General features: G+C 52.0%; 1 protein-coding gene across 1 annotated transcript in view; it reads left to right on the top strand.

Annotated features, from left to right (window-relative positions):
* The window catches only part of SCAP (SREBF chaperone), a 64,376-nt gene that overhangs the window by 41,883 nt on the left and 8,312 nt on the right, over positions 1-14,181 (top strand). Inside the window, exons 12-23 of the mRNA XM_026842749.1 lie at positions 2,750-2,848; positions 3,289-3,507; positions 4,474-4,907; positions 5,591-5,785; positions 6,521-6,722; positions 7,545-7,660; positions 7,783-8,347; positions 9,157-9,242; positions 9,714-9,796; positions 11,087-11,253; positions 11,908-11,988; positions 13,278-13,484. Coding sequence (XP_026698550.1) covers positions 2,750-2,848; positions 3,289-3,507; positions 4,474-4,907; positions 5,591-5,785; positions 6,521-6,722; positions 7,545-7,660; positions 7,783-8,347; positions 9,157-9,242; positions 9,714-9,796; positions 11,087-11,253; positions 11,908-11,988; positions 13,278-13,484 — 2,454 coding nt within the window. The remainder of the gene's footprint in view (positions 1-2,749; positions 2,849-3,288; positions 3,508-4,473; positions 4,908-5,590; positions 5,786-6,520; positions 6,723-7,544; positions 7,661-7,782; positions 8,348-9,156; positions 9,243-9,713; positions 9,797-11,086; positions 11,254-11,907; positions 11,989-13,277; positions 13,485-14,181) is intronic.

The following is a 14,181-nucleotide window of genomic DNA, read 5'->3' as shown; positions in this document are numbered from 1 at the left end:
CAGGCATGATCCATTCTTAGGGTCTAAATTGGGCTCATTCATATGGTATATTAGCTATATTCATTGCTGCACTGCTTGACCTCAGTGAAATCTGGGAGGTGACCATCATGCCAGCAGCCCTGTCATCTGGACACCACTGGGATGGTTTGCTTTCTTGTTGCACTTTGCTACAGAGGAGCTTGCAGGGTGTGTCAATTACAGGAGGTAAAGGTTGTGCTAAAAGGGACAGGGCAGAGCCATAGAACTGTGTCAGTAGAGCCAGGGGGAAAAGGGACACCATCATCTCTGCTAAAGCACTCCTGGTTATTACAACATTTTGACACGTGTGGTGACATCCTCTCTGCTCTCTGTCTTTCCTTGGATGCTCCCTTTCTCCTGAGGAAGCATCTTGCGGGGGTGCTGTCTGTTAAAGACTGACGGCTGCTCTGCTGCAGGCTGGCATCTGCCCTTTATCTTTGTTCCTGAGAGTGAAGGACACTGTACAGATAACGTACTGTCCTCAGATTGCAGAGTCCAAGGAATCTGGCAGAAAGAGAGCCAGGCTGTGTAAATCTGGCAGGGACCTTTGCTCTCGGCTGGTGGAGGGAGCAGTGCAGTGCTGGGGTCGTTTGGGTGCTGTCTGGTTTAGGGAATAACAGAAGAGGGGGGCATTCCTCTCCAGAAGGCTCTCACCTGCCCCAAGAGCTGTAATGGGTCGTGTCCCTTTTTTTTTTTTGCTCACTTACTCCTTGGCAGTGCAACTCATTTAGCAGAAAGGAATTTTCTGCAGCTCTCCTTGTCCTAAAATAGAGTTTGGCTTCAGATGGAGAATTGCACATCCATTTTAAATGATTGTGAGCGGCAATGAAATCCTCTTGCCCTGCATTGCAGGTGGGTAGAGACCCCTGTTCTCTTGGCACAGCGTCACTGGTGATGGTCCTGGGATGCTGCAGGGTACATGCCAAGTGCTCGTCCTCTGTTTTTTGTCTCTTATCCACTACCTTGCACTGAAGTTCACACACCAATAGCCTGATCCTGCACCCGGGGAAATCGCTTTGGGTTTTGCCATACGGTGTGCACTATCCAAGTATAAGAAGATTTTTAGATTTCCAGAACTAGCAGCTTCAGGTGTCTCTAATCCTAAGTGGAGGTATTAACAGAATTAATACCTCTCTATGCAGAGCCCACCGTTTGTAGAGCCTGTGTTTGCCAAGGTCTGGGTGAAATTGCTTTCCTTCTGGTTTTCTCCTTGAGAGAGGAACCTGTGTTGGGTTTTTATCCTGCTCCCCAAACCTCCTGTCAGATGTTGGGGAAGGGGCTAAGGAGAACCTGATCAGAACGTGCTTCCTGTGCTGCTCTCTCTGGGAAGTCTGGGGAGGGCAGCTGAACTAGTGGGTTATCTCGCTTCATGTCACACTGATTTTTAAATAACAAGTGGTTGATTGTTTCAAGAACAGATCGGACAGGATGTGGAGACTTCAAGGTTTGTTTCGAGGTTTTGGATAGCTTTTCATGCTATCTCTTTTTCACTTCACAGTGCTGATATTGGCTTCCAGCCTTATGCAAGAAACTGGGGCAGACAGAAGGAGGGGGACAAAAGAAATGAATCTCTACAGTCTCTCTCCTTCTCCGTAGGTGGATGTGTCCTGGCTTGGTGTGCAGGTAGTGAGCACACCACCACGCTAGCAGGCAGGCAGTGAATGGCACTGGGTGCTTGCCAGCTCTGTTCCACAAGTGAGGGACAGAGTCTTTAATCTGTTATTTTGCATAAGGTTTTTACTCTTGCTGACGTTCAGCTTTCTTGATCTCTCCACGTTTACTAGATCCTTTCTGGGTCCTGACAGGTCCTGACAGAAATTTGTACCTTCAAGGGAAACAAGACATGTCTCAAAATTACTTTAATTCTGTGTTGCTGTGAAGTTTTGAATGTCGTGGGGGAGAGGGGATGGCACTTGGCCCTAATGGGGATTAGGGTAGGAGTGTGCATTTGTTTTATAGGGATAATCTGGGAGTTGACTGCGTTTCTGCTGCTGGGCAGAATCTTTTCATCCTTATTTCTGCAGTGGCACCTGCTGGGGAAAGTGGAGCATTACAGGATGGTTCTTGCAAGTGGTTCCCGTGCATTTGGTGATTAGAGACCTCTGAGAGGGGGTAGGGGACTTTTTATCTAGGGGCATAGGAAGGAAATTTTCCCATCAAACGTACATTAGCCGAAAATGTGATTTAAGCAGAAATGGTTTAGCTGGGGCTCTGGAGAATGGCTACAGACAAATGCACAGATGTATGGTGACTTCAGTGGCCTGTCTTTGGTTGGAGAGTGATTGATCCAGTTCTTGAGCAACCTGTGTTCCTGGAGGAATTTTAAATCAGAGCTGAGGTTTATTGGTAAAGTGCAGGAAACTGTTGCCGTTGGAGGCTGTTTGGCCTTGTGGTTTGAATGCATGGGCTGAAACCTCTGGCTGCAGTCCTGCCAGGGCTTTGTGATCTGGGAAAACATCCTCTGACGGCTTTTCCTATGGTGCTTTGATGTTTTATGGCTAAGAAGAACAAAGAATACAAATCTGAATAAATAAGACTTTGGAGTTCTCACACAGACTTTTCTAGCCCTAAACTCTCAACTATTACAAAATATCGATAATAGGATTTGTCAGTCAAATAGTCTCAGGCCCTCACCTTGGGCAAGAGTTTGTGGAGTTTCCCTTTTTCTGAAGTTGAAATATTTCTTGTTGTCTCGCAGCTGCCGTAGCTAATCAGTGTGTCCTGTCTGCAGGAGTTCTGCCTCTTCGCTGTGGTCGGCCTGGTGTCTGACTTCTTCCTGCAGATGTTTTTCTTCACGACTGTACTGTCCATTGACATTCGCCGTATGGAGGTAAGGGCGGGCCAAGAACACAGCGTTTTGCCTTGGGTTTTCCTTCTCTGCTGTTGTGAAAGGATTAAAGGAAGCACAGCCTGTGATTTTCACTCTCTAAACAGAAAAGATGGAACTTTAAAAGTACCAGGGCAGTACTTGCTTGGTTACACACAGGGGTTGGGGATGGGACACCTGAGGGAGCAAGTCACCCTCAGGTATATAAACATGTATATTTGGAGTAAATGGGCTGGAAGGAGACACGGTCACAAACAGATGACCGTGGCTGGGAAAAAAAAAAAAAAAAGAGTGTGTGCTGGAGAGAACGTGGGACAGATTGACTTGAGGGTGAAGGTGGGAACTCAGATGTGGGCATGTATCAAAGGTAGCTGTCTCTGCACACTTTTCCCTCGAGGGACCTCATCACCATGGCTGTCTCATGTTTGCTTTTCTCTTGGCAGCTCGCTGATCTGAACAAACGGTTGCCAGCAGAAGCCTGCATGCCCCCAGCGAAGCCTGTCAGCCGCTCTCAGCGCTACGAACGGCAGCCAGCTATGCGACCTGCCACCCCCCACACCATCACCCTGCAGCCCTCGTCTTTCAGGAACCTGCGCCTGCCAAAGAGGCTGCGGGTGATTTACTTCTTCGCCAGGACCCGGCTGGCCCAGAGACTCATCATGGTATGCTGTGTGGTGGTGGTTATCTGCTGCCCCTTCCTGCGGGGTGCTGACCCAACCCAAACAAGCTTTCACGGGGAGGGGAGGGGAAAGAACAGCCCAGCATTTTCACACATCCTTATTCCCCTGCGAGATTTATGCTGCCGGATGGTAAATACCATTCAAGAAATACTTCCCCAGGAACATTGCTCTGCATGTGTTAGCTCCAGGGTTCTGCTGTTTGCCTGACGTTTGGGGTGGTAGCGGGTAATTTTCTGATACTTGCTATGAGACAAAGATCTGCTTTTGTATAAGCAGGTTTTCAAGGACTATGAGAGAGAAGATTTTTACAAAGCAGAAATCATGTTTTGTTCCTGCAGATAATGTGGATGAAAGACAGGGAGATGCTTTGCTACATGAAAAGACTGAGGCTTTTCTTTTTGCAGGTGTAACTGCACTGGTTGCACCAGTTGCTGCCCCTGCTTGTCCCCCGCCCACATCTCCATTCTGGATGTCCATAATGGAATGTGTGTGTTCCTCAGCTCTACCAACCACAGCCCAGTCTGTTACTGATGACAGTTTAAGTTAAATTAATACATCAGCCTGTGAACTGTGGCTGTTGTAGGTCTTGCAGAATTCACCCTGAATTAAACCTTTCCAGCCCTGTTTGAGAGTGGCAGGCGTGCAGGTCCCAGCCACCAGCAAGGAGTCTTTTTCCTGCTGTGCATTTTTGTGGGAGAAGTGAGATTCTTGACATCAGGGTGAGCTGGATGGCTCACGGAAAAGGAGTGTTCAGCTTTTGTGCGTGCTGTGCAAACTCTCCTGATCCTCTTAGAGGAGGAGTGTCTGCCAGGAATAAGAGTGTAACCAAGCGCGGGGTGTACCTGTGGTTGGGCTGTTGTTGGTGAGCTCAGGCAGCTGATGAGGCGTTGGAGGAAGAGCGTGAAGGCCCTGTACTGACCAGGCTTGTCTCTTGGCTTACGTGTGTAGGCTGGGACGGTGATCTGGATTGGAATCCTGGTTTACACAGATCCTGCTGGTCTCCGCACCTACCTCACGTCACAGGTCACCGAACAGAGTCCTTTGGGTGAAGCAGGTCTGCCTCCTATGCCTGTTCCTGGAGGAGTCCTACCTGCTGGGGACCCCAAGATTGATCTCTCAGTCTTCCCATCGGACCCTATCCAGCTGTCAGAAAACCAGACGCAGCAGCGTGAGCAGAAGTCAGGGCTGGAGTCCCTGAGCAGGCTGGAGACAAACCAGCACACCTGGGCCCAGGGACCTGAGGGCAAAGGGAATGGACAGACCGAGCTTGGAACTGAAGCAGAGGTTACCTGGGGACCAGAGGATGAGGAGATTTGGAGGAAGCTTTCCTTCAGGCACTGGCCATCCCTCTTCAGCTACTACAATATCACTCTGGCCAAAAGGCAAGTGGGCTGGCATCAAGTGCCACGGGCACTTTAGGTTGTGGAGTTGACTCCCAAGTGTTTTCCTCCTTCTATCCTTCTGAGGTAGATAATTTGCATTTCATGTGGCTTACTCCAACTGTGTCTTCAGGAGAAGACTAATTATTAAACAGGCCCTCCTGTGTGGTGCAGAAGTACCAGACTCTCCAGGCCTGCCTGTATGAGAATAAAGGTTGTGTTTCTCTCTGTGCTCTTGGGTGTATTACTTGCTTGTTGTCTTCCTTTACCCTGGAGGTGATGTTTAGAATTTTGTAAAACAATATATGACCATCTGTAAGTGATGGGGATGGTACGTGTGAGGAATAGAGACATCTGAGCTGAAGAAACTTCTCGTGAGATCTTCTGGCCTTTAGGTGACTGGACCAGATCATTTAATTACTTGAATATGTGTGATCCATGTGATCTCATCAGTAGTTCGTTTCACTGTTGGCTTTTAACCTCTCCCACAGAGTTGAGGGTTAAGACCTGGGAAATACCTTTAGAGAAAAGTATTTTAAAGGAGGTCTGAATAACACCTAACACTACTGGACTGAAAGTACATAAGGAGACCTACCTTGGCGCTTAGTGAGAAGATGAGCTAGGTTACCTATTAAGATTTTTGTGTTTGCTGTTCCTAAGCTATTCTGATTTTTCCGTTCCTTCAGATACATCAGCATCCTTCCAGCAATCCCTGTCACGCTGTACCTGAACCCACAAGAGGCCTTAGAAGTGCGGCATCCCCAGGAGGCCAACCGCTACCACCCCTTCTTAGCTCCGAACAGTGGGAAGCTGGGTGCTGAAGCTCAGCCTGACCAAGCCTCATCCAAGCTGCAAGGGCACCAGGATGTCACTCTTTACAAGTAAAAGTCCTCGATAAAGCCTTCTGACTATGCCTTAACCCCCTTGGAGACACGGGTTGCTCTTTGCCCGTCTGGCCCTTCTCCTAGGGGGAGACCAAAAAAACATTTGTAAAGCTTCAGTGCAAAATCCTGTAATGTTTGGGACACTTCAGCTTAGCTAGTGCAACATTAAATTAATCTCTCCTGGCACAGTTTTCCTCAGCAGCTGAGTTCCCTGCCAGGAGATGATGTGTGCATCCCAGGTTGTTAGCACACGTGATGCGTTACAGGGTTTGTCACCAGGTGACAGGGATGGGAGTTCGTCTTTGGGAATAAATGCCATGATTCAGTAATGCTTTATTGGGTGTTTGATCAAACTCTCATGTGAGCAAGGACCTTCCTTTCCTACTGAGAGGAGGGGTTGCACAGCTTATTTTATCAGTCTGCAGTTCTCCTTTGGCTGTGTTGAACGCACTTGACATTATCCCGAGCCCCACTTAGTGTTTTTCTCATTGTCTGAATTGCCATGTAGTTTTCTTACTGAAAAGTCTGAAAATCTTGTTGAAATTGACATTTCCCATTTAAAAAACCCTTTAATTTTCCAGACATCACTATAGCTTACTGAAAATTTTTCTCAGCTGAAAAATTTAGACCAGCAACATGTGCAATACTTGCACAGTACGTTTCAAACTCAATCTGTGGACTAGTAATTAGATCTTTATCTCACCTTCTTTTTGTCTTTGTGTCTCCCACCAGGGTGGCTGCTCTGGGTCTGGCCTCGGGCATTATCCTGGTCCTCCTGCTCTTCTGCCTGTACAGGGTGTTCTGCCCCAAAAACTATGGGCAAAACGGGCCCTCACACAGCAGGAGAAAGAGGGGGGACCTGCCCTGTGATGATTACGGCTACTCCCCACCCGAGACTGAGATCGTCCCCTTGGTTCTCCGGGGTCACCTCATGGTAGGTCAGACAGCTGCAGTCCTTGCACGAAAAACATTTTACTGACTTGTGCCACACAATATTCTCTTTTCTTTGTTTTATTTAAATAACAGCCCTCACCGAGAACAAACCAGCTGTGCAGCCTTTGTGCAATGCAGCCGTGGAGGCTGACAGCCAGGGCAAGTGGGAGAGAGTTGGATATTGTAGCATGAAGTTTCCTGCAGCACTTTTCCATTTTTTTCTGTTATTAAATCGCTGTTAATACCTTCTCTGTGTAGCCAACTGTTGGCTTTTATTGGCTGGGCTGATCCATCCTTTGCTAGGGTAGCTCTAAGTTCCTGATATTCAATGCCTACCAGATCCTTTTTTCCTGCTTCCCAAAAGTTAGTGTGTAGTTCTGAGCTGTTAAGTGCTAAAAGCATCTATGGGTTTGCACACAAGTGTGCTGCTGCTCAGTTTGCTCATTTTTCTTGAGGAGAAAGGTGTTTCCTCTCATTTTAAGATGAAACAAAGCACTTGAGCATCCAGTCAGATGGAGTTTGAAACACTGTGCCATGTTTTCCCGAGAAGCTGCACCTCTGTTCCTGATCCTACTGTCTCTTTGGGACATACATTGTCAGGGAAAGGGCAGAGAGAATGGAGTCTGTCTGATTTGCAGCAGTCTAGCACACATCCACGGCAGTAGATGCTCATATTCCCTCGGTATCCCAAAGCTGCTAAGCCAACCACGTAGTTTTGACATAAAATTTATCATCTAGAGAGTTCCTCAGCCACAGGGAAGGTGCTTGTCAGAGCCCAGAGGCCCTTGGTGGTGCTCAGCTGTGCCTTGTTCTTCCCTCCCAGGACATCGAGTGTCTGGCTAGCGATGGGATGCTGCTTGTCAGCTGCTGCCTGGTGGGCCAGATCCGCGTGTGGGATGCTCAGACTGGGGACTGCCTCACCGTTATTCCCAAACCGAGGTACGTGGTGTCTGTCCCAGGTCACTCAGCCGTGGCAGGTCCTGGTGCAAACCCCTCCCTAAGAAATTAGTCTGCTCTGACAGTAGAGGTGGGAGGACTGAGCTTTTATTGCTGTGTTTTAGGTTGCGAAGAGACAGCAGTGGCATTTTCGATTACCAGGAAAGCTGGGATCATAGTCCGGATGGCAAGAATGGTCTGGATGACTCTTTTGAGAACAGTCACCAGCTCAAAAGGATGCTCAGCCCTCCCCAGCCTCTGCTTTTCTGTGACCAGCCAGACCTTACGTCTCTCATCGACACGAACTTCTCGGAGCGGGCAAAGGTGGCCGAGTCGGAGACGCGGCTCCGTGCTGTGGGCAGTCGCCAGAAGGAGACGGGCTACGACTTCAGCAGCCTGGTTGGGAAAGCCTACGAAGAGCACGGCACCTCCTCCAACTGCGGGAACTTCACCGGCCTCTCGGCCCCGCACGGGCAGGCCGGCTTCTGCGCGGGGGGGAGCGGCAGTCCCCGCCCCCTGGGCTGCGGGGCCGAGGAGGGGGGCTGCACCGCCCGCAGGAGGAGCCTGGGGGACGAGTCCTTTACATCCTCACCGCTGCCTGCCTGGGGAGGAGACTTGGAGAGCTCTGTCTGGAGCCTGGACCTGCAAGGGAACCTGATTGTGGCTGGTCGGAGCAACGGGAAGCTGGAGGTGAGGAGCAGGGCTCGCTGCCCGCAGTATCCTCAGGCTGAAGAAGCATAAAGATTGCCGTGTCGTTGAGTAACGTTGTCAGTCATGAAATGAGGCAAAATTGACAGGAATTCTATAGGAGTGATACAGGTTTTGAAGCACGTTTTAAACAGAAATTTCAATCTCCCAACAAGAAACTTTCAGAATTAGTTTGGTTTTAATTTAATTTTTGGAAATGAAGTCAGAATTTTTCCTTCAAATAAATGCAGGGGGTTTCTTTTAAACAGACACATTCTGAAATATTTTTTTTTTATAATTTTTGACCTGTTCTACCTGGGAGCAGCTCTCACTCTTCCCAGAGCATTGTTTTTCTTTGCCCTTTAAATAGGGTTTTCAGTGCAGATAGTTTCTTCTGAGCTGCTGCCTTGAGATACTGAGTTTTCCTCCTATATGTTGTTTCCAGTCCACGTCATCATCTCGCTTCAAAATCCAGAGCACTTCATGCTTGGGATGGGGCAGATGTGGGGCTGACTGGGAGCAAAGAGGGGTGCTGCAAAGCTGGGAACGGGGAGCTGCAGGGTGCCCGTGTGGTACACCGTGGACAGCAAGAATGGCACACAGGTTTTGCAGTATTAAAATCCCATTTACTGGCAGTAATGCTAGAATAAAAAAAGAGGATGGTGTGTTCCCACATCCCTCCTGTGGCAGGGAGCCCCATGTTGTGCAGCACTGGGCAGACCTTCAATCTGAGCACGGCACGGGATACATGGCTCACCAGCTCCTTGATGTTTTCTGGGCAGGATGATTGTGTTAACCCCTCCTCCTTCCAGGTCTGGGATGCTATTGAGGGGACCCTCCGTAGCAGTAATGACGAAGGTCAATCTGGCATCACAGCGCTTGTCTTCCTGAACAACAGGTAACTGTGTTTTTGCTCTGTGAGCCCGTGCGAGGGGAGGAGAACACATGGTGTAAGGCAGGACCCAGCCCTGACCCTCCTGCCACAGAGATCCAACAGCTCCCGACCGCAGAGCCTCAGCTGGGAAATTTCCTTCCCACCAAGCTGGGCTTGGCGGAGTGAGCTCTCCTGGGTCTGGCTCTGTTCCAGCAGCCTCCTCTTCTCCACACAGATACTCTAGTAGCTGAATATCCAGAACAACTCAGGGCTGGGACATGGGGCCTTTGGGTCACTGGTGCTGTTATACAAGAGGCGTTGCCATTTGCCAGTTTATTCTGGAGTCTGAGCTTAATATAATTTCCCAGCCCTCTTCCTTGCAATCTTTAAAAGCCTGCGTGGTTTGTGCTCTTGACTCGGAAGGGGTCTGGTCTCAGGGCTGCTCACGAGAGCGGGCGAAGGGCCTCTCCTCACGTGCCTGTGTCTCTCCCTCAGGATTGTTGCTGCCCGGTTGAATGGCTCTTTAGATTTCTTTTCGTTGGAGACACACACGTCCTTGAACCACCTGCAGTTCCGAGGTAAGTAGGTGCCTCAGCATGCTGTGCACTGCTCTGAGCTCCTCTGAGCCTTTTCCTTTTCCCTTGCCTCCTTGTAGCTGACTTTTCCTCACACTCTTTTCATAAGCTTTTTGTAACAAGGCTCTGCTCCAAAACCAGGTGCTCTGGAGGGGTGAGGAGTACTCTGGGAGTTCCCTATGCAGGGAGTGTCTTAAGAGCTGGTTTTCTGCAGGTCTGGTGGCCAAGATGTGCATTCCAGGGCCAGCTCTGCCCTGTGCCTCTTCCCTCTCCCACTTCTCACTTATTTTCTCCTTCAGCAAGGTCTGTTCTCATTTGCACACCCTGTACATAGCCATGATACAGCTCGGGGCCTCGGCACAACTGTGACATGCACAAAGCTAATCCATGGTGGTAACTGGTTTGTAGTGCTGTGGCTCCTTTGGTTCTGGAGTGGCCTGGAGGGGAGAGGATCCCTGGCCTTGCTCTGGGAGAATGGTTACGTTCCTGGAGGGGTGTCCTGGGGTCTGCAAGCTGTAGATCTGGAAGTGGAGCAGGCTCAGCAGGAAAGGACTGGCTGTGGAAAGAACTTTTCCCCATAGAGTGCAGAGAGTCTTGTGCCCAGCTCTGGGGCTTCAGGGAACTCAGTCTTGCAGTAGATTTACTGCTTAGGGGCCAGTGGTCTGCAGAAGGGAGTTCTGCTGCTGAGGACCCTCTTGGAGACCCTCCCACTCCAGTTGTTCATGAGTGCTGGGCAGCTGTAGCTTCTGTCGGTGTCAGCCAGCGTGCCAATTGTTCGGCTCCTTGAAGAAGCAGGTACAAATTCCTTCAAGGTCAGCATCTGGGTATCCCTGATACCGCATCTAGGTGATACTAATCTTGGAGCATAAGGCTGTGTCTGCTGTGCGAGGAGCACAGGTCTGATGGGAGCGGCTGAGGGGAGACCTCCTGGCCCTCTGTGACTCCCTGCCAGGAGGGTGCAGAGAGGGGGGATGAGTCTCTTGAGCCAAGGACCCAGCGCCAGGCCCAGAGGGAATGGCCTCGAGCTGCACCAGGGCAGGGTCAGGCTGGCTCTGAGGAAGGATTTCTGTGCAGAAGGGGCTGTTGGGCGTTGGAATGGGCTGCCCAGAGCAGGGGGGGAGTCCCTGGGATCCCTGGAGGGGTTGAAGAGTCGGGCTGACCCAGCGCTGAGGGGTCTGGTGGAGTTGGGAACAGTCAGGGTGAGGTTCATGGCTGAATGAGATGATCTTCAAGGGCTTTTCCAACTGGGGTGATTCTGTGATTCTGAGGGGTTACCTCTGTGTCTTGCCACAGGAGCCCCGAGCAGAAGTAGCATCCCGTCCTCCCCCGTGTTCAGCAGCAGCGACGTGGTTGTGTGCCAGCTGACACACACCGTGTCCTGCGCCCACCAGAAGCCCATCACGGCGCTGAAGGCTGCGGCTGGACGTTTGGTCACTGGGAGCCAGGACCACACTCTGAGGGTAAGGCTTCCCCCGCTGCCCTCCTGGGCCCACTGGGGGGCTGTGGGGGCTGCACACAGGGGGACACGAGCTCCTCTCGTATGGGGCTGGGGGGGGTGGGTGTGCAAAGGGAGGTGAGTGTGAGTGTTCAGTTCGGGGATGGGAGCCTCATCCAGTGTGGTGCTGAGGCTCCCCATGTTGTGTTTATCTGCCTGGATGGGGGCTCCTTGCTGGAATTAGGATGGAGCCTTCTGTGAGGTGTCTTCCTAAGCAGAGCATGGGATCCTCTTGCTTTAGGGCTGGGTCGACCTTGTAAATAGTGGGGTCTGGGGTATCCCCTGGCTTAGTCATAGAATCATTTCGTTGGAAAGGAGCTTTAAGATCATTGAGTCCAACCGTTAACCTAACACTGCTACAGCCACTACTAAACCGTGTCACTCAGCACCACACCTACATGGATTGTAAACACCTCCAGGGATGGTGACTCAACCCCTTCCTCGGGCAGCCTGTTCCAGTGCTTGATAACCCTTTTGGTGAAGGAATTTTTCCAAATATCCAGTCTAAACCTCCCCTGGCACCACTCAAGGCCTTTCTATCGCTTGTAAAGCTCGGGAGGTGCAGTGCCACAGCACAGCAGCCCCATGGACCCCCACATCTGCCTCTGCTGCCCCGCAGGTGTTTCGGTTGGAGGACTCCTGCTGTTTGTTCACGCTACAAGGTCACTCGGGAGCCATCACAGCTGTGTACATCGACCAGGTAACCTGCACCCACCTCCACACCGCAAGGAACAGCCTTCACACGCGCCTGCTGAGCCACCAGTGCCACTGGAGGGACCCACCTGGGAGCCCCTTCTGGTTTGCACCTGGAGGAGACCACGGGTGCTTCTCTGAGGACACGGAGGGCTCACTGCCTGCTGTAACCGTGTGCTTGCCACCTGCCTCACAAGCTGAACTGGTATTTCCCACCCAGCTCACCATGAGCACCACAGCCCCTTTCTCTGGAGGCGGTTTGTCTCCCTGCCCTGTTTGAAGCAGGAAAGCCCTGCTCCTGCTGTGCCCCTGCAGCCTCCAAGGGCAAAGCCGGCAGCACGGGGCTGCAACTGGCCTGGGAAATGTTCCCCATATCAGCCCTCCTGGGGAGGGAGCCAGGGAGCCTGGGCTTAGCTGGACTGATGCACAGCCTGCACTGCCAGGGCTGGCGAGGTGAGCAAGGCTTAGACTGGGCCTAGCAGAGCCTGCCCTGTCTTGCAGTGAGCCCCCAGGGAGGCTTTGGTCCCGGCTCCCCTTAGGAAGGAGAGCCAGGCCTGCCTGCTTTTGTCACGGGTGGAGGGACACTCTTCCCTGGTAAGAGAGAAGTAGCAATACATTTAGTGATAAAAAACAGCGATTTGATAGTAAATCTCTAAAGGATTATATCTGCACAATGATCCTTTATATCAGTTGGGATTTCAGAGTTTAGTACTCTCTTAATCTTGCCAAGAATCTGGTGCAGCAGGGAGTCTCTGGGCCTGGAGCAGTGGCCTGGTGAGGCCCGGCTCGAGGGGAGAGCCTGCCGCAGGAGAGCGCAGTGGACCCCGGCTCTTCAGGGAGACTGACTCAGTCTTGCTCCCATACCCACGTCAGAAGTTAGTTTCTTCCAAACGTGGCTTGAGTCAGACCCCGACCCGCGCCATAGTGAGGTGAAATTAGAAATGAGCCCTTGGCTGTTGTGCTGTTACCTGTCCCCGCCACCCCCGATGAGTCCGCAGGGTCGATCCCCGCGGGTGCTCACCACTGAAGTGGGGCCACAGGCAGTGCAGGGCTGGGGGAACACACTGCCACAGCTTCCCAGCTCAGGGTCTGAGTTTAGGGGTGGGGGGCTTGGTGAGTTTGGTGATTTGTCACCTCCAACCTGCCTCAACGGCAGGGAGCTACTGAGCTGGTGGCCCAGCTTTCCATCACGTGGTCCTCCTCGTCCTCCTCCTCCGTGGTACTGTGAAGCCCCGTGCAATGGAAGGGTCACTGTCCTGCTCGGTCCGTGACCTGGCCCTGCCCCTGTCCTTGCAGACGATGGTGCTCGCAAGTGGTGGCCAGGACGGTGCCATCTGCCTCTGGGACGTGCTGACGGGGAGCAAGGTCAGCCACATGTACGCCCACCGAGGGGATGTCACCTCCCTCACCTGCACAACGTCCTGTGTCATCAGCAGCGGCTTGGACGATGTGATCAGCATCTGGGACCGCAGCTCAGGGATCAAGCTCTACTCAATCCAGCAGGTTGGTAGCGAGGCAGCAGCCAGGGAAAGGTTAAGGAGGCTCCTGGGCTTCTCTGGCCCCCATTGAACCCCACAGCCACCTCGGCTGGGCTTGTAGTGCAAGGGGTCTCTGCTGAAACTCCATGTGCTCTGGAAAACTTCCCTGTTTGTAACAGTCATGGAAAGGTTTGGTTGCGAAGGACCTTAAAGATAATTCAGTTCCACCCCCCCTGCCCTGGGCAGGGACACCTTCCCCTAGCCCAGGTTGACCCAAGCCCCGTCCAACCTGGCCTTGAACCCTTCCAGGGAGGGGGCAGCCACAGCTGCTCTGGGCAGCCTGTGCCAGGGCTTCACCACCCTCACAGCAGATAATTTTTTCCTTAGCCTCCTTTCCTTTTTCCTCAGCCTGTCCTCACAGGGGGGTGCTCCAGCCCCCCCAGCATCCTCGTGGCCTCCTCTGGCCCCGCTCGAGCAGGTCCATGTCCTGCTGTTGGTGCCCCCAGAGCTGGACCCAGCCCTGCATGGGGGTCTCAGGAGAGGGGAGCGGAGGGGGAGAATCCCCCCCTCGCCCTGCTGCCCACACTGCTCTGGGTGCAGCCCAGCACACGGGTGGCTTTCTGGGCTGTGAGCTCACATTGCTGGCTCACAGGCAGTTTCCCATCCACTGATACCCCCAAGTCCTTCTCCTCGGGGCTGCTCTCCATCCCCTCCTCACCCAG

Source organism: Athene cunicularia, assembly GCF_003259725.1.
Source record: "Athene cunicularia isolate RWA chromosome 2 unlocalized genomic scaffold, athCun1 chr2_part1, whole genome shotgun sequence".
Classification (NCBI taxonomy): Eukaryota; Metazoa; Chordata; class Aves; order Strigiformes; family Strigidae; genus Athene; species Athene cunicularia.
Note: the sequence above shows the minus strand (reverse complement) of the source record. Positions and strands in the feature narration are given on the sequence as shown.